Source organism: Cupressus sempervirens, chromosome 1, assembly GCF_028749045.1.
Source record: "Cupressus sempervirens isolate cs-2001-9-10 chromosome 1, ASM2874904v1, whole genome shotgun sequence".
Classification (NCBI taxonomy): Eukaryota; Viridiplantae; Streptophyta; class Pinopsida; order Cupressales; family Cupressaceae; genus Cupressus; species Cupressus sempervirens.
The window spans coordinates 768582413-768610286 of NC_143118.1; the positions used below are offsets into that span (position 1 = coordinate 768582413).

General features: G+C 36.2%; 2 protein-coding genes across 5 annotated transcripts in view; both read right to left on the bottom strand.

The window, feature by feature from the left end:
- Positions 1-22243, bottom strand: part of LOC149580153 (manganese-dependent ADP-ribose/CDP-alcohol diphosphatase-like protein) — a 79743-nt gene extending 57500 nt beyond the window's left edge. For 2 of the 4 annotated variants that reach the window (XM_089789758.1, XM_089789762.1), the window contains exon 1: positions 21778-22139. The gene's annotated coding sequence lies outside the window, so the exon portion shown is untranslated. Of the gene's footprint in view, positions 1-9937; positions 10373-10658; positions 10703-21777 lie in introns of those variants that run through there. The other 2 variants (XR_016353349.1, XM_089789753.1) reach the window with 2 other exon arrangements.
- On the bottom strand, positions 2299-3624 carry LOC149580154 (uncharacterized). Its single transcript, XM_089803590.1, has one exon. It carries the CDS (start codon positions 3622-3624, stop codon positions 2299-2301), a length of 1326 nt encoding a protein of 441 aa, XP_089659716.1.
- Positions 22244-27874: the final 5631 nt, after the last annotated feature.

Sequence of the window (27874 nt, forward strand, 5' to 3'; positions counted from 1 at the left end):
AAATGATGAGAAAATGCCCACCGTTAGCATTACTAGATTTCATTAGAACATTTGTTTTGGAGTGACACCTTTGGTCAAAGGGTAGGCACAATACTTACGTAGGATTGGCACCCTATTGCCTACAAGAAAAGGAAGCCGAAGGGTCATGAAAAGTTGCATTCCACCTACGATAAGATATTAGCCATCATGCATGCTCTAGCTAAGTTCAAACAGTATTTGGTGGGTGGATGATTTGTAGTCAAGACAGACCATAACAGTTTGCATTTCTTCTTGGCATAGAAGGAACTTAATGAGAAACAATAGAAGTGGACCAGCAATGTTCGGGCTTATGACCTTGGCATTGAATATGGCAAGGGGAAGAATAATGTAGTAGCTAATGCGCTTTTCAAGAGACTAGCTAGTGCTACTTCTTGTTCTACATAAGAGACATCGACTAATTGGAAGTCTCAGCTTTTAGTTGAGTATTCCAAGAACACATTTACTTGTGAGGTCATGGATGATCATGTTCAGGATGATAGATACAAGGTTATTGATGATGTCATCTATTGCAAAAACAGAATCTATCTAATGTCATTTGATTTCCACAATCCATTAGTAATATCATGAGAAGATTTTCTGGAGCTTGATTGTGTCACAATTTTTTAAGCATCAACATTTCGGATCACACACACTGATCCATCATCAGGATGAGGAGTGCAAGAGAATAGAGAAATAAAGTAGCAGACTAGAGGGAGCGCAGATATATAAAAGAGGAAGAAAGGGAAAAAGGGGGGGGGCGGGGTTGCTGCAGCACGCAGATCAAGAGGGGGAACACAAGGTAAGGAAGAAGAAGAACCTAGATTAAAAAACAAAGGAATTCAAAAAATGAAAACAATTAAAAATTGAACAAAAAGACTAATAGAAGCAGAGATAAAATAAAGGGCATCGTGTATATAGGTGAGTATGTCTAGAAACAATAAGAATAAAAAATAAATAAATAAAAGCAAATAAAGCAATGACAAAAAATTCAAATCAACAAAAGAAATAATATTAAAGACTAAATAAATAATGAAAATAAAAACTAGGAAAAAACAAAAGTGGACTACACAAGCAAACTTAAAAGAGGATAAGAAGACGCAAACAAAACATGAATAAAAATAAAATTAAAAATTAAAAAATAGAATTTTACATATATATATATCATGGTGTCAAAAAAATAATGAAGAGGAGGAAAAATAATAAAAAATAAAAAGAAATGAAAGTAAAAACTAAAGATAAAAAATAAAAAGTAAAATAAAAAAGGAATACACAAGCAAACCTAAAAAAGGAAGAGAAGACACAAATATTAAAATGCAAACAAAAATGAAAATAAATCAAAATCAAAATTGCTATAATAATTAAATAAATGAACATAATGATATATATATATATATATATATATATATATATATATATATATATATATATATATATATATATATATATATATATATATATTAGTGGTAAAGAAATATAGATAGGAAGAAGAAAAATAAAAATAGTAAAATACATAGATATAAATGAATGAGAAACAAACTGAAACGAAAAAAGAAATGAAAAAACAATAAAACCAAAAATAGAAAAATGAAAACTAAAAGAGCGAAACCAAAAAAAAATAATAATAATAACAATATCAACAATAATAACAATAATAGGTGTGTGTGTGTGTGTGTGTGTGTAAGAGAGGTAAAGAAATATAGATAAGAAGGAAAAATAATAGTAAAGAAAATAGATATAAAAAATGAAAAAAAGAAATGAAACCAAAAAAGCATAGAAATAGCATAAAAACCAAAAATAGAAATAATGAAACCTAAGAGAGCGAAACCAACAAAGAGAAATAAAATGATAATAATAAAACCAAAAATAATAACAACAATAATACTTAAAGGAGTGTATATAAATATAATAAGAAATAAGAATTGAGTAAAAATCAATATAAAATAACAATAACGACAAAGAACTTGAACAAGCGAACCTAAAAAAGAATAAAAGGCCAAACCCAAACAATTGAAAAGAAGTGATAGAAACAATGACGAAAAGCAAGGTAATGAAAAAGGAAAGAAAGAAAAGAAGCCAAGGTAGCGAAAAAGCAACCATCGAGAAAAGGAAAGCTCAGGGAAAGAGAGAGGAACTGAGACTAGGGAGCCCATAGAGGGAGTGCGAGACACCAAAGAAGAATAAAAACGAACAAGATAAAGCGGGGCAAAACTGACGACCACCAACCATCACCAAGGGAACAAAGAGGAACAGAAAGACAGAGGAAGCGTGAAGACCGCAGGATTAGGATCGATGGCACTTGGCTAACATAGGAAACCAGGAGGGGTTTAATGCCCATCCATCGTCCCTGTTAAGGTTGATGGGGTGACCATTGATTTCAACTGCTTCCTTAAGTTTCCTTTTGAAATAATTGTCCTCCTTAGATAAGATACGAGCATCTTCCAAACAGATGTGATGCTTAGTGGTTGATGAGTGTTCAGCTAAGGCTGACTTTTGAACCTTGTCATGTCTAATGTTCGCACTATGCTCCTTGATACGAGTGCTGAAAGAATGACCAGTTTCACCTATATAAGGCATACCACAAGAGCAAGACACTTTGTAGACTCCTGATTCTGAAAAGACACCGTTGGAGTCTTTGAGTGTGGGGGTTTGGTTTTTTATCCTCTGCAAGGGTTTGAAAGCCACACGCAAGCCTTTTTTACTTAAAATCTTGGCAAGCTTTTGCGAGACACCATCAACGAAGGGAAGAGTCACAAAGGAGGGAGGCAGAGAGGGAGTGGGTTTGGGAGCAGAGAGGGACAAGAAGAAAGAACGAGCCTGGGCAAGGGCCTTCGAAATTTGTTTGTTGGAGTACCCATTTAATCTAAAGACTTGGCGAAGGTGGGTAAGCTCCAGATTTAAGTGGTCATCATCACAAATTTTGTGGGCCCTTAAAGCCAAGGTCTTAAGGATGCCAACTTTTTGGCTGGGATGGTGATGAGAAGAGGCATGAAGGTACAAATCGGTATGGGTGGCTTTCTGAAACACACGACGACCTAATGAGCCATCAGGTTTCTTAATGAGTAACACATCAAGGAAGGATAATTGGTCGCCGAATTCAAGCTCTTTGGTGAAAGAAATGCAAGAAGAAATACCGTCGATATGCTTGTGAAACTCCTCAAGTTTCTCCATCCCATGGGGCCAACATACATTGGTGTCATCAACGTACCGTTTCCACCATTTTGGCTTGAGGGGGAAAGAACAAAGGGCTAGCTCCTCAAAATGCTCCATATAAAGGTTAGCAATCACTGGGGAGAGAGGGAAGCCCATGGCGACACCATCTACCTGCTCATAGATGACCCCTTGGAAGGAAAAGAAAGTTGATCTTAAGCAGAGATCAACAAGATTGGCGATCTCAACATTAGTTTTGCTCTTCACAATTTCAACAGCATCCGAAATAGGAACCTTGGTAAAGAGGGAGACCACATCAAAGCTAACCAAGATGTCATTTTTCTCTAGCTTGGTATCTTTGATGAAATTAACAAAGTGGGACGAATCCTTGATGAAGGTCCTGGAGACGCCCACTAAGGGGGAGATTAACTTGGCAAGATGAGCGGCAAGAAGGTACATGGGGGAACCTCTGGTGTCCACAATGGGTCTGAGGGGGATGCTTAAGTGCCATCGATCCTAGTCCTGCGGTCTTCACGCTTCCTCTGTCTTTCTATTCCTCTTTGTTCCCTTGGTGATGGTTGGTGGTCGTCAGTTTTGCCCCGCTTTATCCTGTTCGTTTTTATTCTTCTTTGGTGTCTTGCACTCCCTCTATGGGCTCCCTAGTCTCAGTTCGTCTCTCTTTCCCTGAGCTTTCCTTTTCTCGATGGTTGCTTTTTCGCCAACTTGGCTCCTTTTCTTTCTTTCCTTTTTCATTACCTCGCTTTTCGTCATTGTTTCTATCACTTCTTTTCAATTGTTTGGGTTTGGCCCTTTATTCTTTTTTAGGTTCGCTTGTTCAAGTTCTTTGTCGTTATTGTTATTTTATATTGATTTTTACTCAATTCTTATTTCTTATTATATTTATATACACTCCTTTTAGTATTATTGTTGTTATTATTTTTGGTTTTATTATTATCATTTTATTTCTCTTTGTTGGTTTCGCTCTCTTAGGTTTCATTATTTCTATTTTTGGTTTTTATGCTTTTTCTGTGCTTTTTTGGTTTCATTTCTTTTTTTCATTTTTTATATCTATTTTCTTTACTATTATTTTTCCTTCTTATCTATATTTCTTTACCTCTCTTATATATATGTATATATACCTATGCTCCACGGGGACGCGTCCCCTGCCTCTGTACCCTAGTACCCGTACCGGGTACGAAACGGGGACGCGGGTACGGATTTTGGCCGTACCCTGCGACGTCCCTTTTTTGAAAAATTCAGAAACGTCCCCGAAACGGCCAATTTTTTTGGGCAGGAAACTTGGGGACGGCCAGCAGTATCGGGGACAGTTTTGCCGTCCCCTATCCGTCCCCGAAACTGCTGGCCGTCCCCTTTTTTCCAGTCAATCTGGTAAAGGCAAACCATCCCCAAAAAAACATTTTTTCCTAATTTTTGTTGTTCGTGTGGCCCCTAGTCATCTTAAAGACATAATAACAATATGCAACCCATATTTGGTCCATTAAAACACTAACTCTTCTACTCATTTTTCGATTTAACATACTTGCTAAGAGGAAGGAAAAAAACATAATAGCAGTAGCAGCAATGAGCAAAGATTGTGTTTAGTGAGGCAAGACTGCGTTCGGTATTTACTATTTACTAACTATTTTAGTTGGACTTCTCTTTATTTCATTCTGATTTCAGCATGATACTTGAAGCCTTTAGGCATTTTAATTTTTGCTATATATGTATGTGATATTGTTATAATGGAAGCACTTAGTATTTGCCATTTGATAATATTCCATGTATTTATCTTCTAAAATGTCTATGGTGAATGGTTTATCAATGTTATGATATACATATTTGAATTTTGTCTCTATATTAAAAAAAATCCCCTATGTTTTTAATCGCCGTCCCCTGATGTCCCGTCCCCTAAATTTTGGCTTCGACCCGTACCCGTACCGGAAACACGTCCCCGTCCCCTAAAACGTCCCCGTCCCGGAAACTCCGTGGAACATAGATATATACACATACACACACACTCCTATTATTGTTATTATTGTTGATATTGTTATTATTATTTTATTTTTTTGGTTTCACTCTTTTAGTTTTCATTTTTCTATTTTTGGTTTTATCGCTTTTTCATTGCTTTTTTCGTTTCATTTTGTTTCTCATTCATTTATATCTATGTATTTTACTACTTTTATTTTTCTTCTTCCTATCTATATTTCTTTACCACTAATATATATATATATATATATCATTATGTTCATTTATTTAATTATTATAGCAATTTTGATTTTTAATTATTTTCATTTTTGTTTGCGTTTTAATATTTGTGTCCTCTCTTCCTTTTTTAGGTTTGCTTGTGTATTCCTTTTTTATTTTACTTTTTATTTTTTATCTTTAGTTTTTACTTTCATTTCTTTTTATTTTTTATTATTTTTCCTCCTCTTCATTATTTTTTTGACACCATTATATATATATATAATTCTATTTTTTTATTTTTTATTTTTTTTTAATTCATGTTTTGTTTGCGTCTTCTTATCCTCTTTTAAGTTTGCTTGTGTAGTCCACTTTTGTTTTTTTCCTAGTTTTTATTTTCATTATTTATTTAGTTTTTAATATTATCTCTTTTTGTTGATTTGAATTTTTTGTCATTGCTTTATTTGCTTTTATTTTTATTTTTTTTATTCTTATTGTTTCTAGACATACTCACCTATATACATGATGCCCTTTATTTTATCTCTGCTTCTATTAGTCTTTTTGTTCAATTTTTAATTGTTCTCATTTTTTGAATTCCTTTGTTCTTTAATCTAGCTTCTTCTTCTTCCTTACCTTGTGTTCCCCCTCTTGATCTGCATGCTGCAGCAACCCTCCCCCCCCGCTTTTCCCTCTCTTCCTCCTTTATATATTTGTGCTCCCTCCAGTCTGCTACTTTATTTCTCTATTCTCTTACACTCCTCATCCTGATGATGGATCACTGTGTGTGATCTGAAACGTTGATGCTTAAAAAATTGTGACACAATCAAGCTCCAAAAAATCTTCTCATGATATTAGAATCTATCTAGTTATTGGGTCAAAACTTAAGGAGCAGATCTTGCATGCAAGGCAACCTACAGGTAGATCAGAGAGAGGTTCTCTTGGAAAGGCCTCAAGGATGACGTTCTTCAGCATGTCAGAAGGTGTTTGATTTGTTAGCAGAACAAGTCTGAGCATGTGTATCCTGTTGGACTACTGTAGCCCTAACCGATTCCTAAGCATACATGAGACGGTATATCTATGGACTTCAAAACAAAGCTCCCAAAGGTGCAGGGCAAGGACAATATCTTTGTGGTGGTGGATAGATTGACAAAATGCATCCACTTTTTTGTTGTGGTAGCTTACTACAAAAACTCTCTAGTAGCGACATTTATCTTTAGAGAGGTTTTCAAATTACATGATCTACTCAAGGCCATTGTCAGTAACAAGGAGAGCAAGTTTCTCGGCAAATTTTCACAGGAAATATTCAAACTAGCTTGTACATGACTAATCCCTATCACTAGCTACTACCCCCAGACGGATGGATAGATGGAGATAATTAATAAGTGAATAGAACGATATCTCCGCAACTACATTTTAGGACAGCAGCAAGCTTGGGTTAAGTGGTGAAATTTGGGTGAGTATTGCTACAATCGACCTATCATATGTCTATCGACATGTCCCCATCCAGGGCACTATATGATAATGACCCCCTGTCCTTCATTGACTTAGCCTTGGCAGATAGTCAGACTCCATTGGCAAAGGATTGGTTGTAGGAACAACAGGATGTCCTCCTTGATCTCTGAAAGAATATACAGCGAGCCCAAAACCAACAAGAAATTTATGCAGATCACCACAAGACAAAGATCTTTTGAGGTGGTAAATATGATGTTCCTATGTCTTTAGCCCTACAAACAGAGCTCACTAAAGAAGAGCGGATCAGCTCAATCCTAGAATCTATGGACCCTTTCAGGTGTTGAGGAGAATAGGGGAGGTAGCTTACGAGATGGATCTACCAAATAACACCAGGACTCGTAACATTTTTCATGTATCCTACCTCAATCAGATTACCCCCACTAGATGAGGAGGGGAAACTAGAATTGGTCCCTAACAAGGTTTTGGAAGTAAGATAAGTTGAGAAGCAAACCCATTCGTGAGTACTTGGTGAGTTGGAAGGAATGCCCATAGAAGATAGAACATGGGAGAGTGAACGTATTCTACAGCATCCAGCATTGCGATTGCTTGAGGGCAAACAATCACGGGAAGGGAGGACTATCATGTCCCCTCCCCAGGAATAATCTACCAAGCTTTACAGTTGGCCTATTTTCCTCATCCTAATAGGCTAAGGAAAAATTTAGGTATGACTTTAGGTGGTCAACTTGAAGATTCTTGCATTGGGAGGTGGCTTGCATGTTTTTTTCCATCCATATTCTCAACTCTTCAATGATGCCTAACTTTAGCTGACTGATTAAGAAAAATTGGTATCTAGAAAATGCATTAACATTAGCACCGGTTTTTAGTTGAGTCAATGTCAATATGATTGGGCACTTTAGTAACTGCAACATGCATTTCCATCAATTCATAACTATCGTGGGCCTTTCTAGAATTGTAAGAATGGATATAGGGAGGGGAATCAATTGTTGATGGGCGCAAAGAAGAGAATTTGGCAATCTAACACTTTGATCTGAGCTTTCTAGACAGAGGACAAAATCCCTTTCAGTTTTGAGCATTAAACGACCACCCAACGCGTGTAAGCACAAGTTCACTTGGTGGATATAGCACGGAAGCAAAACGTTGGAGTCCCAAAATGATGCAGCTGAAGACAAATCTATCAGACGCTTGGACGTAGCAGCAAAGTTTCATTGACATTGGGAATATCAACTAAGCCAGGAGTGAGGAAGTTGAAGGACAACATCGCCTTGTTGAATGGTGTTGTTTGGGGGTTGAGTGTTTAGAGAAGTGAGTCGCACACAATTTCTTGGAAGTTGTCGGGAAGATTAATGATCAGTAATACTCCTAACAGAGTCTACAGAGATCCACGCCTTGTCACATTCCAAATCCGAATTGTATCAGCTCCTAGACTGTGTATGTTTCAAGTGCTTGAATGCATCTACTTTAAATCTAGTTCTTGATGTTCTCTACTGTGTATTCTTGATAAATTGAGTTAAAGACTTATATCTATATATGAAAATTTCAGAGTTCTAATCCTAGGTTCGGTGATAGCTTACTCGTGATTAAGTTGTGAAACATTTTTATGAACATTAAATACTAGACATTGGCATTTTAAAAGTTAACCAGTGGAACTATGATTTTATCCATCAATTAAAAATATACAAAGACCACACATCAATAACCCACATAGCCATAGACTTATGTTTCAAAGACATCTCTAAGTTTGCATTTGTAAAATCAGACTCAAAGTCTTTACAGCAACACTTTATCAATGACTTTGAGGTAATTGAGGCTCTCTTTTTTTTAAAACACTTTATCAATGACTTTAAGGTAATTTTTTTTTTTAATAATAAAATAAAAGTTGTCTTTTTTATAAAATTAAAATTTCTTTCTCAACAATTTATATCAAATTAAATTATTTTTTTAGTTCAAATCAACGAACATGACAATGTTTCTATTTACAGGTTGTGTGGATAACTTAGATGTTGACCATCTATACCCATAGATATTTCAATGTGGATGCAATATTTCTTTAGTTGGCCTAGTTTTGTCACCTACTTCATTCGTTTGATTATGATTATAAGATAGAAAGAGATAGTATTACCTAATGCAATTCTATTGTGGGACCTACAATTGTTAACTGTGGTGCAAGGCATAAGACTTGATTTAATAGTGATCATAGTATCATGGACATTACTTGTAAGCTTGAAGATTTGGCAGAACATGGTTGTTACACAAATGTTATATTAGTGGTTGAATTTCTAAATTTTAGGTGGTAGCTTATCTTCTTGGCTTGGAGATCTTGCCTGTTACATCCCAATTTTTGACCTAAATTAAATTTATTATAGTTGTTGAATCGAATGGATTTTCTTTCATAATCATGTGGAAAGAGTACTTAAATATAACCATTGTATTCTATAGAAATGTTTGTTGTCAATTATTTGTCTAACTGTTTAATGATGATGGTCGTTATCCATTATTTATCATACGATGATGATAGTAGTTAACAATTGCTTGGTAATGAAATTATGGTTAAATTCCTTGCTAATATCTACATTAAATGTTATTATGGATTTATCATGGAACTTGTTATTATTGTGAAAAATGTTGCACGGGTGATTGCAGGAGAAGACGAAGGGGAGAAGCATTGCTAAACGGGATCAACAGAATGGGGTACTATCTTAGTCCATTTATCTGGTTGACAGGTATGACCTCTAACTATCATGGTAATGACCTCGCGACTTGTATAGCAAGGTACAATCATTTGGACACGTATGAGCTATTAGATAAACATTAAAAACATTAATAATCTTAACTTAATTAAAATACATACCTTTAACAGCTTACAGTTGACATTTCCATCATTTCATTGTAACACATATTTATGTACGTCCACATAGATATAGAAATAAAGGTGACACCATAATATTATTTTTATACAAGATTCTATCTAATACTTACATTTAAATACATGTACAAGAAGATAAAATAATCTTCCAAATAAAGAATGTATTTAGATATACATAATAAAAGATACGAACTTGGATAAAACATATAATATGATGCCATCTTATAAATACACCTACGTGCAAGTAGATAAATATATTATAAATTATCCTTGATTTATAACCTTCAAGTTCTTTTCCATATTTATTCAATTCTTTACTAAAAACCAAAATGTACACTTGGCATATTATATCGGTGTTCAAGAAGACAAATCATTTCTTTAAGAGTTACGGCTTCTTAGAAGCCTTTGAGAAATCGAATGCCTCTACATATATTTGGAAGCCGAGAGAAGACGGATATGAATTTTGTCTCCACATGATTTTACCTCTACATATTTTTTTCCATATTTTTACTCCTTGCTGTACCCATTGCTAAAGGTTGGGAATCAAATATATTTTGGATTTTGCATATGGATTGCTTCCGTGAGGGAACCAGTGGTTCAACATCCAGCCAAGGCTCACATTTCCATTAAGTCAGACTAGGTTAGGTGGTCATTTCCCCTTTCGAGTGATACATCTTCATTCTTTTATTCCTGCATTAGAAATTATAGCAGAAGGAATTACGTCCATGAGAAATCTGCACTGTATTATCAAAGAGAATAATCTTTCCCTTTTGAGTAAAGACAAATTGTCATGTTAAGTGCAAACATCTTTATTTCACTCTTGTAAGTCAAAATCGAATTGTACTTTTGCAAGTCTTAAGATTATTTTTCTAAGTCATAAAAGCTGTGATATACGGAAACATGTAATATTCATACACTAGCTAAGGATCAGCAAAATGAGTTTGTATACTCTGAGATTTAAACACCTGGGACTCACCCGGCTGTATGGCTAAGGAAGAGGTGAAGAGGTGATAAAGAAATCTGCAATAACATAAAAACAAAATTAGAAATGATATAACAATTATTATTTTAAAAGGAAAATCGTTTAATAGCTCATGCATGTTCATATTTATTGTTCTCCTATTGTCAAGTCGAGCGGTGGTGATCAGGTAATAGAACCCATCCAAAAGCCTTGGCCAAGGTCGTTAAAGGGCATGTTTTCCTTTATAAGATCACTTGATGTTAGTAGCGTCAATTATTCAGACATGTCCGTCCATAACTGTGCAGACATTCTAAACACCGGAAATGCTTGGGTGGTTGGACTAGTAGTACCCCAAGCCCAATCTTAGGATAGGGAGGGTCTTTCTTTACAAAAGATTGTGTGGGGATAGATATGGTCCGAGGTTGGGAGGTTAAGCCTAAGTCAATGCTTCTCCTCTTACCGAAAGCCGAAGCTTGCACAACTAGTTAAAGACCCGTCAGTTACTTCTTGTATGTTTCTTTTTCCATTCCTGATATGAAATTATTTCCCTTTTGTAACTGATTATGTATTTACTTTACTATATGCTAGGGAAGATAGGAAATCGTTATTTCAATTACTTCAATTAATCGTTATTTTAGTTACTTTAGTTAATTGTTATTTCAGTTACTTTAGTTAATCGTTATTTCAGTTTTTCAGTTAATTGTTATTTTAGTTATTTCAGTTGAATGGTTATCTCAATTAGTCGTTAGTAGTTAAATAAGTCAATGTCTCATGAAAGGGATTTAAGATGTTTTATTTCGAAAATTAGTAGAAGAAAGCCCTTTCTTTTCTATGTGAAACCAGATATTAGTTCTTCTTCATTTTGTTATGAAAATCCATTTGTTACATTGCCTCTACTTTATCTTTTGGAGTAGTTGGTGTTGAAATTGAGATGTGTATTGTGGGTGATCTTCATTCCAAGATCATATCACAATGCCATGCCTACCTCTATATCACAATTCAGTGGAAAGTTTTGCAATGATGGATTCATCACTTGGTGATAGATGATCTTTTGCAATAATTTTTGGTGTGATGGAGGAGCTCTTGGATCTTGTTCCTTGTATGTGGTAAGAGTTCTTTAGCAGCTTGAGTTTTGTTGTCAAGAGAAAGTTATCTTCATGTGGCTTGGAGATTTTGACATGTTGGTACCATGGAGTACTTTGAAGTCCTTAGTTGAGGTGTGAGTTATGATTTGACAACTAATGCTTGTTTAGAGGACAGATGTTACTGTGCCATGGTGTACTATTGATTTCTAGTTTAGAGTGCTAGTGTGATGCAAGTGCTCTTGGGAGCAACTACGATCATTAGAGACGTGATATTTTGAAGAAATTAAGATCACAATGTCATGGAGAATTACCAATTTTAGAGCTGGATCTTTGGTGGTCATTTGTGCTGATTTGATTGATAAGTGTTGTATTCATTTTGCTTGTGAACTTGTCGTTAATGTAATGTTGCATTGGAATTGGATTGGCATGAGATGATTGGTTCTACACCTGTATCAAATTTGGATAAGGCTAGAGATCTCTTGTTCCTAGAGATCATGTGTTGAGATGGTTGCTCTTTGATGAGATTGCAACAAGAGAACTAGAGAGCCAACACCTAGGTTGGATGTTAGATCCAAATGGATCTTTTGAGAAGATTGTTCTTGGTGAGTCATTTCGGCTTGGTGTACCTTGGAGGAGCAATATCATTCTTCACTTTTGGTCCTCCCAATGATGGATCCTATAGGAAGTATTTTCCACCTTGTTACAAGTGTATTTTGTTTGGTGATTTGTTTTCTCATGAGAATAGATCTTGAGCTATGAATGTTAGTTTTGATGCCTTATTGAAGATTACTTCACATGGGGATTTTCCCCTTAGTCTTATCCTGCAAAGAAATCTTGAGCTATGGATGTTAGTTTTGCAGGGCTTATTTAAGAAGTATACATGATAGTTTTGGGCTTATTCCCTTGGTCTTTAGTATGGACAATTTTGATTTTATAGACTTACATTCTATTGGCATATTGATTAATGTCATGTGTTTCATTTTTTAAATAAACAATTGGATATTGATAAGTCTTTTCTATTTGCAGTTTTGTGAAGGAGATTTAACTTGTCATAACTTAAGCACTTCAAGGTGTTGATAAGACACAGTACATCTTACAAGTTCTCTTTGTGGTCTTGTGTTTCTTCCTAGATGTTACTATTAACATGATATTAGGGTGTGTAATCATTTTGTTGTTATTGTACTTAATCGTTAACCTTTGGGTAATGGCATCAGGACTCTTTGATCTTTCTCTTCCATGGAAAGGAGAACTTGGGAGAGCTACTGAGACTAGTGTTTAGAGAGTTGTATTGCAGCAATTTAGTGTGCAAGTTTGCATATCATTGTAGATGTTCCTCATACTAGATGATATGGAAGACATTTGCTACAACTATGTAAGTGCTATCAATGGACGTTTGAATGTCTTGATTGATTTCAGATTTGACATTACCCATGCAATGGGAGTTCCAAATTGTTTGTGTTGTTTTGTTGTATATTCACATTATATTACAATGCAATTGATCATCAAGCATTTTTATCACATGTTTGTGTTATTGCCTTGGAGGACTTCTTTATACAGGATGGTGCATAGACAAGGACTTATAATCACATACTAGGTTGGATATGTTTATAGCATGAGGTCTGCCTGTTATGATTGGTATTTACTGGTTTTGAGGTACAGTCGGTTGCATGTGGTAACTGTTAGCTGCAATTGCTTGTCCAACTAATCAAGCCTAGTTGTTACTGGATTTAGTGTTTGTGTTTGGATATCAAGTTAACGCGATATTCATACTTCTATGTGATATATCATATTTTGAGTGGCATTCCTTTTTGGATTAAATCTTATTTTCTATGCATGATGGAGAATGAGTGTGCACTTGTTTGAGATGGTGGTCATGTTTCTTATTGTTGCGAGTATCTTGATGGACCACTTGTGTGTTTTGATAGAACATGTTGGTTATGGGGATTGTTCCCTTGAAGTTTTTTGACCCCTTATACAGTGTATACAAGGGAAAGAATGTTGGAAAAGGCTATATTATTAATGACAAGTAATAGTTCTGCAAGATCCCTCAAGATCAAACCCAAACCCGAGCTAGTCCAAGACTATAGCACAACAGTATTAGAAACAATTCTTCAAATTGTATGTTGTCATTGATGTTACACAAATGTTAGTATTAACCGAGTAATATCAGTATTGGTCGAGCACAGTTGGGCAGTCAGGCAATGAAGGAATCACAGCGTTAACCGAGTGGTTAATCCCAGTATTAACCAAGTATCAGCAAATTACACTTGTTAATTAATTGACTAATTAAGGCCAACTAGTTGGATGTTTAATGATTATTTCAAAAGGTATTCAAGCTGACTTGGCAAAGCTTACGATATATAAGAAAGGTCAAGAAATGTAATAAAAGTGTGAACGTGAAACAAGATGGATATGTGATCAAAGAAAAACAAAGAGCAGGCAAGTGTGGAAGATAAGTAACAAAGAATATTATGATCATCAAGGATCCAAAGGTAAGCCAAAACAGATATATGAACCTGCAAAAGAAGTTGCTTCATAAATCAAGTCAAATTACTGTTACCATCTAACCATTGTAGCAATGGAGCAATCTCCTAATAGAGTTGACTTAACAATCAAATTGCAAATCCTCTAACAAGGTGATATTTCAAGCTTGAAGTGTTTGAAGACCTCTAACTAGGCCACTCCTAACAGGGTGAACCAAATCCTCTAACTAAGTCATACTTAACAATATGTATTGTAACCTCTAACAGGGTTGGCTCCTAACAAGGCTCACTTCCAATAAGTGAAAAATATTGTAACTAGTTGCATGGTGATTTTCCCAAATTAGGTTTCCACGTTAAATCTTGGTATCATTTTTGTTCATGTTATTTTCTTTATGTTTTATGTTTCTGTAACTAAGTTATTAAAGGTTAAAAAAGATTTATAATCATACGACTACTCCGTTAACCAAGTTACAGCAAGAACTTAGTTTTAATAGAGCTAGATAGAGTATTGCATTATCAATGAAAAGTTTAAATTGACATCTAGGGACAGGGAATTGTTTTGTCGTAACTGATTCACCCCTCCCCTCTCAGTTACTCGCTTCATTTCCAACAAACAGTACTCTAGTATAAACCTCCAATGAGATCTAAACTTGTACTCACAAGCCACCAAGCAATCTCCTTGTTTCCCAAGACGCAGCTACTAGCTCTGCTCACAAACTTCACTCTCTCAGCTACTCCATGTTGAACTCCTAATGACTCAAGACTCCACAAGACCCTCTACTCATACCGAACTGAGCCACAAGTTGGCCTAGCAAGTTACAAATTAAATACACCCTCACATTAAATACATATTCAAGACATAAGTCAGCCTGCAACAGGTATTAAATACAAAATGCCTTAGTCGGCTTACAACACCCATTAAATGCACTTAGGATAAAGATCCAAGACCCAAATAAGTCCATACATCCCTACAATCAATCCACATCACAATTACACACATTGAATACGCCAAGTCAGTCGAGCAAATCTGCAGGAACTCCATCTTGCAAGCCGCACTGTCGAGCATCAGCAAAAACCAAAAGCATTGCCGAGCTCCCACAAGCATTGCCAAGTTCCACAGGTGCCGAACAGCCAACACACACCGAGCACTACAATGAGTGCCAAGCAACATAGCAATTGAGCTCCTTCAACAACCAAGCTCCTCGGTCAATACTGCATCCTAAACTACCCAATAATGACCGAACACCACCACTCCTTTGCTAACTGAGTCCTCAAATCCAAAGCCAAAATCCCTCCAACATGCAAGATTGCTAACTACCCTAGGATGCTCCTGCATCAGACACCCCAAGTGCAAAAAGATGTTTGCAGTAGCTGGAAGAACATCTTTTGGGATTCAGCACATAAATCCCAAACTGGTTCTTCACATACATATCCTCCAAGTCTTCGACTTGCACGCTCTCTCCCTTGCTCCCTCTCTACTTCGTTACATTTTTCTTTGGTGTTCCACAAGGTTGTTTTCCACACTAATCTCGAACCCTCTCAGAATCCTTCAACTCAACTCAACTACCAATACTTAGGTTCCTCCTATCAAGTTCTTCATTCTACAAAGGAATCAAGGAATGCTTCCTGCCACCTTTCTCAACAGTAATCACATTCTTGACACAATCATACTGCCAAGGTCTACCAAGTAATATGTGACAACTACTCATGTCCACAATATTACACAACACTTGATCCTTATACTGCCCAATCTAAAAATCATAAAGACACTGCTCCTTCACTTCCAAAGCATGACCATCTTGTAACCAACCAATCCTATAAGGACAAGGATGTCTCATTCTCTTCAAACCAAGTTTCTGAAGCATCTCCTTAGCAACAAGGTTATTTGTACTATCATCATCCACAATCACGTTGCAGATTTTACCACCAGACTTACAAAGAGTCTTGAACAAATTACTCATTTGACAAGGTTCCAGTGCCTTCTTACCAAACAGTACTCGCCGAACCAACAAATTCTCCCCTTCCTGCTCAACTTCATTGACACAGTCTTCAACTTCATTCACCACAGCAACTCTCCTATCACTAGCCTTCTATGAACATTCATAAGCTCTATGTCCTTCTTCACCACAACAAAAACAATTACCTTTATAGGCAACCTTAGTCCTCTTCCTCAACTCAACAAGTTTTGATTCATCTTATGCAATCTATTTATACTTTGCTGAGTGATCCTACTTGTCCTTCCCTCAGGAGCTACCCTGATGTCTCCTCTTTAAATTATCTTCTGCCTTTAGAGCATACTAATAAGCATCCTCAATCAAAACAATCTTCAGCATACCAACCTCATCCTGAATATTGAATCTCAAGCCATTAATTTACCAAGCCACCTTGTCCTTACAATGTTCTCTATGTCCAAACCAAATTTTCAACTTGTAGAACTCCTCGGTATAATCTTTCGCAGACATATCCTTCTATTTCAGATTTTGCAACCTCTTAAACAAATCAAGTTCATAATCAATAGGAATGAACTTAACATTCAACTTAGTCACCATCAATCTTCATCTAGTGATCTTCATTTCACCATCCTCTTCTCTATCTCGCTATAATTCTTTCCACCATAAAGTAGCATGTCCTTTCAACTTAGTTTGTGCCAACCTCACTCTAAGCGGATCACCAATATCCTCTAACTCAAAGTAATCTTCCAATTCGCCAATCAAATCATTTAGATCTTCAATATTCGAAGTACTTGAGAAATTAGAAACATCCATCTTATGCTTCAGCTTCAACTGAGATCCAAATCTATCCATCTGACCAGCCCTATCTCCCACAGGTCGCTCCATGCGATTAGTTCTATCTTCACCACTCGATCCAGCAACCTTGTAGTCTTTAGCAACTTCCTCATAACCATCTTGAGTACCCACATGCTGAGGTACACCAGCTATAGCCCTCATGATCTCATTCTTCATCAACTCCATCCTAGATCTAAAATATGTTTTAATCATCTTTGAGATCCTTGCTTCCATAGCATCACAGAGATCTTCAATCGCCCTAGGGTCCAATCTTCTCGAAGGCATCTTCCAAGATCTTCATAAACCCTCGGCAATAAATCTTCAACCAGAGCAAACCTTTGCTTTGATAATCTCCACCCCAAGTCCTAGTGCAAACTGCCTCAACTTCGGCAATCTGTCTACACACTATGGAAAACTAAGCTCTAATACCACCTGATGTAGTGTAGAACCGAATGAAGCTCCAGTGGGGGTGATCCAGTTCTCCGGAAATAACCACATAGCAAAAACACAACACAAGATACAAGATCTGATACCAAACTCAATTCTTTATTTAATAAACAACTGATTACATGCAATGTGTCGGGTTGTAAGGCCTTTCCAGTTACGGTCAAATACAAAGCAAGTAATAGTTCTGCAAGATCCCTCAAGATCCAACCAAACCCGAGCTAGTCTAGGTCTATAGCAGAAAAATACTCTAGTAGAAACCTCCAATGAGATCTAAACTTGTACTCACAAGCCACCAAGCAATCTCCTTGTTTCCCTAGCTACAACTACTAGCTCTACTCACAAACTTCGCTCTCTCAGCTACTCCATGTTGAACTCCTAATGACTCAAGACTCCACAAGACCCTCTACTTATACCCAACTAAGCCACAAGTCAGCCTAGCAAGTTACAAATTAAAAAAACCCTCGCATTAAATACATATTCAAGCCACAAGTAGGCCTGCAACAAATATTAAATACAAAATTCCTTAGTCAGCTTACAACACCCATTAAATGCACTTAGGATAAAGATCCAAGACCCAAATAAATCCATACATCCCTACGATCGATCCACATCATGATCACACGCATTAACTATGCCAAGTCAGCCAAGCGAATCCGCAAGAACCCCATCTCACAAGCCACACTACCGAGCGTCAGCAGAAACCACAAGCATCGTCGAGCTCCCACAAGCACTGTCGAGTTCTACATGTGTTGAACAACCAACACACACTGAGCACTGCAGTGAGTATCGAGCAACATAGCGAACGAGCTCCTCGGTCAATACTGCATCCAAAACTACCCAATAACGACCGAGCACCACTTCTTTGGTGAGCAAGTCCTCAACTCCAAAGCCAAAATCCCTCCAACATGCAAGATTGCTAACTACCCTAGGATGCTCCTGCATCAATTGTTTACCTTAAATAATACTTATTTGTGATACACCCAAGGAATCTAGCAATGCGAGCATCACATAGATTAGACTGTCTTGAGGTTACTTTGTATGTTGTATGTAACAATAACATAAATATAATATGTACATTGCACATTAAAAAAATATTTAATATTGGAAAAACTCAGTATAAAAAGTAAATAACAATGACATCGTATTGTAGACTCATGGCATAAGACACATGCTTTATGCAATATCATTCAGTGGTTTCAAGAAAACTTGTTTCTATAAAAGCAAGCACATAAGTAATTGTTGAGGTTGATAGTCACACCTCTGGATTGTCAGCTAAGGTTCATTTAGCATAGTGAGGAGAGGGAATATGGATTGAGATGTGTGTTTGCATGATTCTCAATTGCTTGTCGCTTAGATTGCAATTAGGGAGCTTGATGTTTTAGGAACCTTGCATAGACTCTACAAGTGTATTGTAATATTTTTTCATGAGATAATACATTGAGTTTTGAGTGCTTTTGAAGATTAGATTTTCCCCTTTGAGAGTTTTCTTAGGGTACATCTTGTGTCATATTAAAGGTGTGTTGGCCTATATTTTTCCATGGTGAATTCTAAATACTTTTTTGCATATTTTCCTCTCTTGAAGTTATATGGATATGGTTTACCATTGCTGCAAATTTCCTTTCAATTTTTCAATATGCTATTCTACTTGCTCCCACTAATGATGGTGTTAAAGAGATATATTGTTACAAAATAAGAAAATAGCATTCCCTAAAAATACAGAATCCAACACCATATTATTAAGAATTTTTAGCTTGGGCCACTCAATGAAGGCAACAGCAGCTTTGATAGTCACAAATGCACGTCTACCAATATAAAACTAAAAGATTACCAGGTAAAATGAGTTGCCACAGATGTAATCTGCCCCTTGCTCCATTATTTGTGTATACAATAGTCACAATCTTTGATTACACTAACAAACCAGTTTACTTTTCCTTTATTTGACCAAACTGAAATAAAAAAATTATATGTTCTTCCATGTGTACAATGACTACAGACATACTTCCCACCATTATTTATAACTGTTGTCAGTGCTGAAGGATCCATCTTGGCCCCTCAAAGGATCCTTTCAAACAGCAAACAGAACAGTCAATTTTTTCATTTTGAATTTGTTTTCTAAGTCGAGGGTCATTTCTGCCACTAGTGGGATCGGTAGGTGGAGATTCATCCTGCACAATCAGATTTGACCCTGCAAACTCCAGACTGTGTTTGTTAATTACTTTTTCATGAAATCATAATACCCTTGACATTTCTATTTACATTTATCATGATCTATATGGATCACAAACCCAGATTAGGATGATCCTAAAGACCTAACAACTAAATAGCAGTTATAATCTCAAACTTTTCTATACAATCAGCAAACAAATGCTAATAAATTTGGGTGTACTGTTTATATGCCAGAAATAGAATTAGAAGACTTCTCAGATGCTCCATAAGATACCAATTTTTCTGACCATTTGTCAGACACTAAGGTAGGAAGACAGCTCTGCAAAATGGCTAATAATCCTTTTGTCTCATGAGAGCAAGAAATACTAGCATCTAAATCTTTACCCAAAGAAATACTAGCCAATTATTGGGGAGTCACCTCCTTCCACTTCGATTACCTTAACAAACAGTCACATTACACGGAAGTACATCTGCAGATGTTAAACTAGGATCAACATTGCAGTAATGAATGCTCTAGTTACTGCTACTTCAGAGCTTTTGACACAACAGAATGGGGACTGTGATATTGCTATCAGGATTTAACTGTGTGATTTTGAGTCAAACTCGTTGACCCATGTTTCATGAGTAGTGATTCAACATGAATCCATCTCTCATAAGAATAAATGGAACACTTAGCACTCATTGGAACTAGGTGATGCTCACAGGGGTGAAGCACCGGGACTTCCAGGGAGATCACCTATCCCAGTACTACTCCAACCTAAGCGCACTTAACTACAGAGTTTCCTCCATGGTTAAACCCAAAGCTTGCAACCACATTTGCAAAGCCTTCACCAAGTGTTTTGCCTTATGAACCATTCATTAAAAAGCCCCTTAAGCTCATCAATTGATAAGTGGGAAATAATTTCCACAGCAAGTCAAATTGTGATATTGCTATCAGGATTTAACTGTGTGATTTTGAGTCAAACTCATTGACCCATGTTTCATGAGTAGTGATTCAACACGAATCCATCTCTCATGAAAATAAATGAAACACTTAGCACTCATTGGATCTAGGTGTTGCTCACAGGTGTGAAGCACCAGGACTTCCCAAGAGGTCACCCATCCCAGTACTACTCCAGCCTGAGCGCGCTTAACTACGGAGTTTCCTACTTATCAAAATGGGAACTGTTTCACTTCCAACTATATTTCTAACTCTAGCACGTGAAGGTTTGTAATCAGGATTCCATCCTGGGACGACGAAGAAATCAAGGCTCTGTCATGGGAATGAATTTCTCTGCTTGGCTGGCAATTATTTGGCACACAAATGTACAATCCTTTTTGGCACCTTCCCTAGGACCTGAGGATTGGATTAATCAACAGGGTTCGGGGATTAAGATTATGATGTGAATCTAAATGCAACTATTTTGATGACCTGGTAAAACTTCATTTGTTAAGCCCCTTTATAGAACCAAATTAATGGGGATTGAGTGGTAATGTTGAAAAATTGAAATCTTAAGTATTTGAAAATGTTCGCTTGTGTAGAATAGCTTTTAAAATTTCAAGGATTTATTGTTCAAGTAGCAAGGACTTAAGAGCGATTTCTTCAATCACCCATCTTTCGAAAGTAAAGATTTACAAGAACTCGCGCAGGTGAATCCATCTGGCAACATGGACTTCAGAAATTGTAGCTCATCTTTAGTACTTCTCCACAGTCAAATCTGCTTATCTTGCTACCTAATTTACAAAACCTTTGTTTCATCTTATAGATACCCAACTTCTATATTATCATCTAGAAACATGTTCAAATGTGAATCATCCCGGTCTAGATGCATACTGATCATATGTCCTTTTACAGGGCAATCCGACACCTGATTTCGAACAAATTTTCCTTCGAGTCCAGGAAAGATTTGAGGAAGTACTAGAAATAGGTACTCTACTTGCAGTCGCTACCCTGACATAAGATCTCGGGAAGGAGGGAATGACCAAAAACGAAAAACTATGTTTTTTTTTGGCCCGCGATCAAGAAAATGAGTAGCCCACTTGAATCCATTCTAGAACGCACCCAATCAAGCCAATGCAGGAAGGTATGATGCAAGAAAAAACAAATTTAAGAATTGTGTCAATCTATTCCGTACCAAATTAAATCAAACATTTCAAAGCAGGACAAAAGAAAAGCACAACTGCATACCTAGTGTAGAACTCTTCCAAATGAACAGGCCGCTGCAGAGACAATGACACGAACAGTTATTCCCTTTGCTTTATTATACAGAATTGATGATGTGGTTACATGTCCGTGGGTTTGGCTCAAGCACATATGTCATGAGCTGAAAGATCCTCCACGTTGCAACGGGCTCTCGACAATTCTTGGATTTAAATCGTGGGGATAGTCGACGAAAATTTGTTTTATATGCGATCGCATCTCACCGACCAACGATGTCATCCTCTTATTTCATCCAATCAATCATATCCATAGGCTAAACCTGGTTTAGTGGGAAGACTGTCCCAGCCAGTGGCTACCAGGCAACATATATGCACCTCTAGTTACTGGTAAATTGTGGAAGTCTTTTATACTTCCATTGAATAATGGTGCATATATGTTGCACCGTAGAGGCTCATCTATCTCATAGGTTATTCTAAGCCTCGTTCAAAATCATCTATCTATCTATCTATCCACTTATCATTGATTTGTGTTGTCTAGAAATATGGTAGCTAATTGTGAGTTCTATATTCTCAGGTTGTCACGTGGACAATTCAAGTAGGATAAATAATTGTTCATTGTGTGAAAGAGTTTAATTCTCCTTGGGATCATTATGAAAAAGATCATTTGTGGTAGCAAATTAATGATAAGATTTGATTGTTAGTAGTTCAACTAAGAACGTGTCTCATCACCTAAGGTGGGAGTGGATGGATGGTTTTCAAAGAGGTTTGAGAGAAAAAGTTGTGTACTTTTTTTAGCAAAGTGGTTGTAGAAATTGAATGGCATTTTATCTTTGAATATGTTGCTTACCAAGATATTTGTTGTCACTATGAGAACATCTTGAAGGAAGGTTGTCTATACTAGCTTTTCGAAGAAGCAAAGATTCACAAAATTGTCAATTTCTTGAAAAAGACTTTACAACTAAAGATTTGACATTATTTAAAACATAAAGAAGATTTAGGATTGGACTCTTGGTCCCTTAAACCCTCAATCTTATAGACGTTATTTAAACTCCTCCATTTTTTCATTAATTTTCATCAAGACAATATGGGTTTATGATTTAGATGAACATTTAATAGCACCATCCAAGGGCTTTTTGTATCCTTTTGCTATGCACCTTTCTCTTTCAATGGGCTTAAGTTTCTTTCCTTTTTTAGAATGTTTTAGTTCTTGGGTTGTCACTAATAGGCAAGCTAGGTATTTAGTCATATTCTCTTTTGAAACAAATCATTAAGGTGAAGTGAAAAATGCATTTTTAGTAAAAGCAAGGAATTGGGTTTAAGTCAATGCCAAGCAATTTGAGGATAACTAATTTGTATATCTAAAATTAGGGTTGGGAAGGAAAAAATGTTTTTAAGAGAAAATATTTTTCCCTTTCATGATAAACAACATATTTTAAAAACCCTTTTTATAAGAGTGTAGTAATTGTTAAATGTTAAGAGGAGGTTGGGCGTTTTGGAGGTCAATGAGGAAGAAAGAGATATTAAAACCCATGAATTAATAGTTCCAAATCAATCTTTAGCATAAAATAATAAGGTTTTGAAGCAGTAAGTGGCTTTGTTGCCAGTGGCTCTTTTGATCAGAAAGACTAAATGGTAAGACATTGAAGGTTATTTAGCAATCGTGAAAAAATCTATAGTGGAAAATATATATGTGTTGAATTCTAAATCATCTAAAGCCGAAGGGGAAGTGGTTGACCAAGAAAACAACCACTCAGTAAAAGTAAGAGAAGAAAACAAGAGATTTTACAAAGAGATCTAAAACAAAGACAGAAGTTATTAGTAGTTCTACAAGTATGGAAGCAAACCCCCGAGTTGATAATGTAAGATACAGAAATCAAAGAAAGGCAAGTTAGAGAAGTAACTATAACTATTGATTTGATTTAGGATCTGCAAGTTTAATAAATTAATCCCAACAATTAGATATACTTTCCCTGATCCAAGCAGTAAATGTGTGGCTATGTATTTTAAACTGTTGAAATTATAAAGAAGAAGAATTTAGAATTGTTACAGAGGAATTTTAATCAAGTACATATTAAAGTTAATTTAATGCTTTTACTGAAGCAAATTTATGCAATTGAAATGCAGAAAAGAACAACACATAATAAATTGATAGAAAGAGAAATGAGAGATAAGAGAGGTACAGCACAATTTGATCTCAGAGTTCGCCCTATCAGGACTATGTCTCCAGGTCCAACTCCAACTGGTGGACCGATTCAATTAACTCCAAAATCAATTACAAAGTGTTGCAGAATCAACCCCACAAAGAACATCAACATTACACTGCTCTGCTATTCAGGACTGAAAATATGTCTTCTGGAATTCTCTCTCTCCTCCTCAACAATAAGTCATCCTTCTAGTTTCAAAATAATTCCTCACCAATTTCTATGTCTTCAAAATGACCTCATACCCCCTTTTATACATCAAATTTGCCTTAAAAAGGCTAATTTTTTTTTTTTAAATAGGCCCCTTTTAACAAGCTAATTAACCCCTTTTCTATTTTATAAAGTTGGCCTTTATAACAATTTGGGGGTTTAATTAATAGCAAAAATAACAAAAACCTTTTTTTAAGTAATGGATTAGCTCTTGGTTTAAACTTAAATACTAATTTAAGCTCATACATCTTAAGGTACAAAGGTGGTGTAGTGGCCACCATTCATTTTGTTACCCGCTGGGTCAGGGGTTCAACCCTCGTCGGCAGCTTGTTTTAACAGAATTGGCGACAGTTTAAGTTTAAATAGAAATCTGCTAAGTATGGTTTCAAACAAATGTCAGCAATGCAACGACCACCGGTTGGGTTTTAGGGGCCGATGGTGGTAGGTTCAAACTCCACACACCACTTGCCACCACTTTTAATGATGTCACCACGTCGCTCCTCTTGCCACGACACGTCACATGCCACGTGGCACTCCTTGATGCCGACATGTGTCAACTTTATCTGCCACGGTGTCAAACCTAACATATGCCACATGTCCTCTTTCCACTAGATGAGGATTATGCTCTACATGCCACGTGTCCTCTTTAGACTAGCTACCACATGTTACGTCACTAGTTTTGCCATGTCATCAACTACTTTGGTCAACCAACCTTGACTGAGCATAACTTTTGCGTCTGGGCTCCATTTTTGATGAAACGAACATTGTCGAAAAGCTTTCGACAAGACCTTTGATTTGGCACTATCTTCGACCAGTTTTGGAGAGTTTGAAATTTAGCCTTTCTGACAGCCTTTGACCCAACATTGACTAGCCATATCTCGAGCATACAGACTCCTTTTTTGCCCATTCAAGTTGCATTGGAATTAGAATTTTGAGAACTTCAACATGGTACTAATTATTGGAGTTTTGGAGATACTTCAAATTTCAGTGAAAATATCCTCCAGATCAAGCCTCCCCACTGAAAAAGAGCTTTTGGACCTCTGAAAGTTTATTTTTACATAAAATAAAACTAAGGGCATGTTTGCCTCACTTGTCCAGTATCACCTATACAAACTGCTAGAATTCTGAATATCTGGATTGTCACACACATTATGAAGAATGAAATAGCACTGCTAATATAGTCAACCATATATGCACCAGTGTTCATTGTTACATCCATCACCCACATAGTACCAATTAGTAGAAATAAAAGCAACAAAATTGAAATAACTGATGAAATGGAAAGAGTATCAACATTTTGGACCTCTCGTACAAAAACATCACTAGAAAATGAACCTTTCAAATCCTCTTTTACCATCATTGGTTGAAGACTTGATTATGCTTGCACTTGATCCTCACTAGTTGTTGCAGACATGAGAGTTAGTTTACTGCTTTCATTTGCAATCATTTTCAAATGCCTCGTGTTTACAATCGATCCTTCATTCTTCATGCGATGAGCTCTTATAATGTGTTCAATTCCATTTTTAAACAAGTGATACCTATTATGTTCCCTGTAGAAGATAGCTTTCCTATCATATAAATATGGGCTACCCAACACAATCCCACAAATATCAAGTGCAACCACATCAAATTCAACCTCATCTATGAACTTAGATGTTATTGCAAATCTTAGCTTACATTGCTTAGTGACTCACAATCTGTTATCATTGCACACCTAGCCTAATGGATAAGGTCTCTTGTGTGGCTTAATTTTCAATCCCAATTGTTTAACAACTTCTTCTGAAATTAGATTAACTTGGGACCCACTATCTATCAATGTGTCAATTTTAGTGTTCTTAGAAATCATCCTTATATGAAAAAGTTCACACCTTTTACTATCTTCAAGAACAACATGACTTTTTAAAGTGGAAGCATATGAAACATCAATGGTAGAATCAACAAAAGCTTTACCTTTCAAACCTACAATTGATATTGTTGTCGCATCATCAGAATCTAATCCAAGATCCTGAACAATAGCCATAGACTTTTTCTTTCCAATATTGTATGCTTTAAATATGAATGCATTCCACCTATATACTTTAATAAAGTATCTTGCATGTAAAGAGGAATTCCAAGAGTTAATGCCTTCTTCCTAAACACCTGTGTATACTCTTGCACAGATTGCCCTTTACCTTGCCTTAGATTTTCCCAATCCATAATGGCTTGTTGTAAATAACCCAAAGGATAAAATTGTTTCTTCAAAGCAGAAGTAAATTCATACCAAGATGAAATGATTTTACTGTGTGTAGCAAGATCATCGTGGATCTTACTCTCCCACCAAACTAATGCAGTACCTCCCATCCTAAGAGTAGCTAGATGGATTCTAGAAGAATCATCCAAAATATTTTGAACCCTACAGTACACTTCAATCTGCTTAAGCCAATTATCTAATTTTTCAGCATCCAATTCACCATTATATACAGGCAAATCAAACTTTACTTCAAGCTTTAACAAAGGTGTCTTCATAGATTGTTTCTTTTTAGAAGAAGTAGATAGAGAAGAAGAAGACGATGAAGAAGATGAAGAATATGGGGATGGAGGTTCAGGAGGGTCACTGCCACCTCCTACTCCTTTGCCTTTGTCATCTTTTGATGAAGATTTAGCTTCTTCCTTCTTCTTAGCCTTGTTTGCCTTTCTCAACTGTCATTCATGCCTCTCTTGAAGAAGAATGTCCACCAAAGCTTTCAATTCCACAAAAGCTCTCTGGAAGGCTTCCATATCAAACTCAGAATGATTTTGTTCAGATGCCATGACTTGCAAAAAATTTCTTCTTTTCCCAATATCTGGATTGAACTCTACAAGTTCACCTTCTCCTTGTTTCAATTTCAACTTGGTTAACATTCACCACCTACAATTTCTCTGCAAAAATAGGCTCTGATACCAAACTTGATATAATTTAGGATCTACAAGTTTAATAACTTAATCCCAACAATCATATATACTTTCCTTGATCCAAGCAGTAAATGTGTGGCTATGTATTTTAAACGTTGAAATTACAGAGAAGAAGAATTTAGAACTATTACAAAGGAATTTTAATCAATTACATATTAAAGTTAATTTAATGCTTTTACTGAAGCAAATTAATGCAATTGAAATACAGAAAAGAACAACACATAATAAACTAACAAAAAGAGAAATGAGAGATAAGAGAGTCACATCACAATTTGATCTCGGAGTTCGCCCTATCAGCACTACATCTCTGAGTCCAGCTCCAACTAGTGGACCAATCCGATTAACTCCAAAATCAATTACAAAGTGTTATAGAATCAACCCCACAAAGAACATCAACATTACACTTCTCTAATGTTCAGGACTGAAAATATGCCTCCAGAATTCTCTCTCTCCTCCTTAGCAATAAGTCATCCTTCTAGTTTCAAAATAATTCCTCACCAATTTCTATGTCTTCAAAATGACCTCCTACCCCTTCTATACATCAAATTTTCTAAAAAAGGCTAAAACAAAATAATTTAAAAAATAGTCCCCTTTTAACAAGCTACATTCAAATTAACACCTTTTTTATTTTATAAAGTTGGCCTTTATAACAATTTGGGGGTTTAATTAGTAGCAAAAATAACAAAAACCTTTTTTTAAGTGATGGATCGGCTGTTGGTTTAAACTTAAATACTAATTTAAGCTCATACATCTTATGGCACAAAGGTGGCACAGCGGCCACCA

Bases quoted from the DNA above. Each gene is read 5' to 3' on its own strand.
- LOC149580154 (XM_089803590.1), bottom strand. From the start codon at position 3,624: ATGTACCTTCTTGCCGCTCATCTTGCCAAGTTAATCTCCCCCTTAGTG.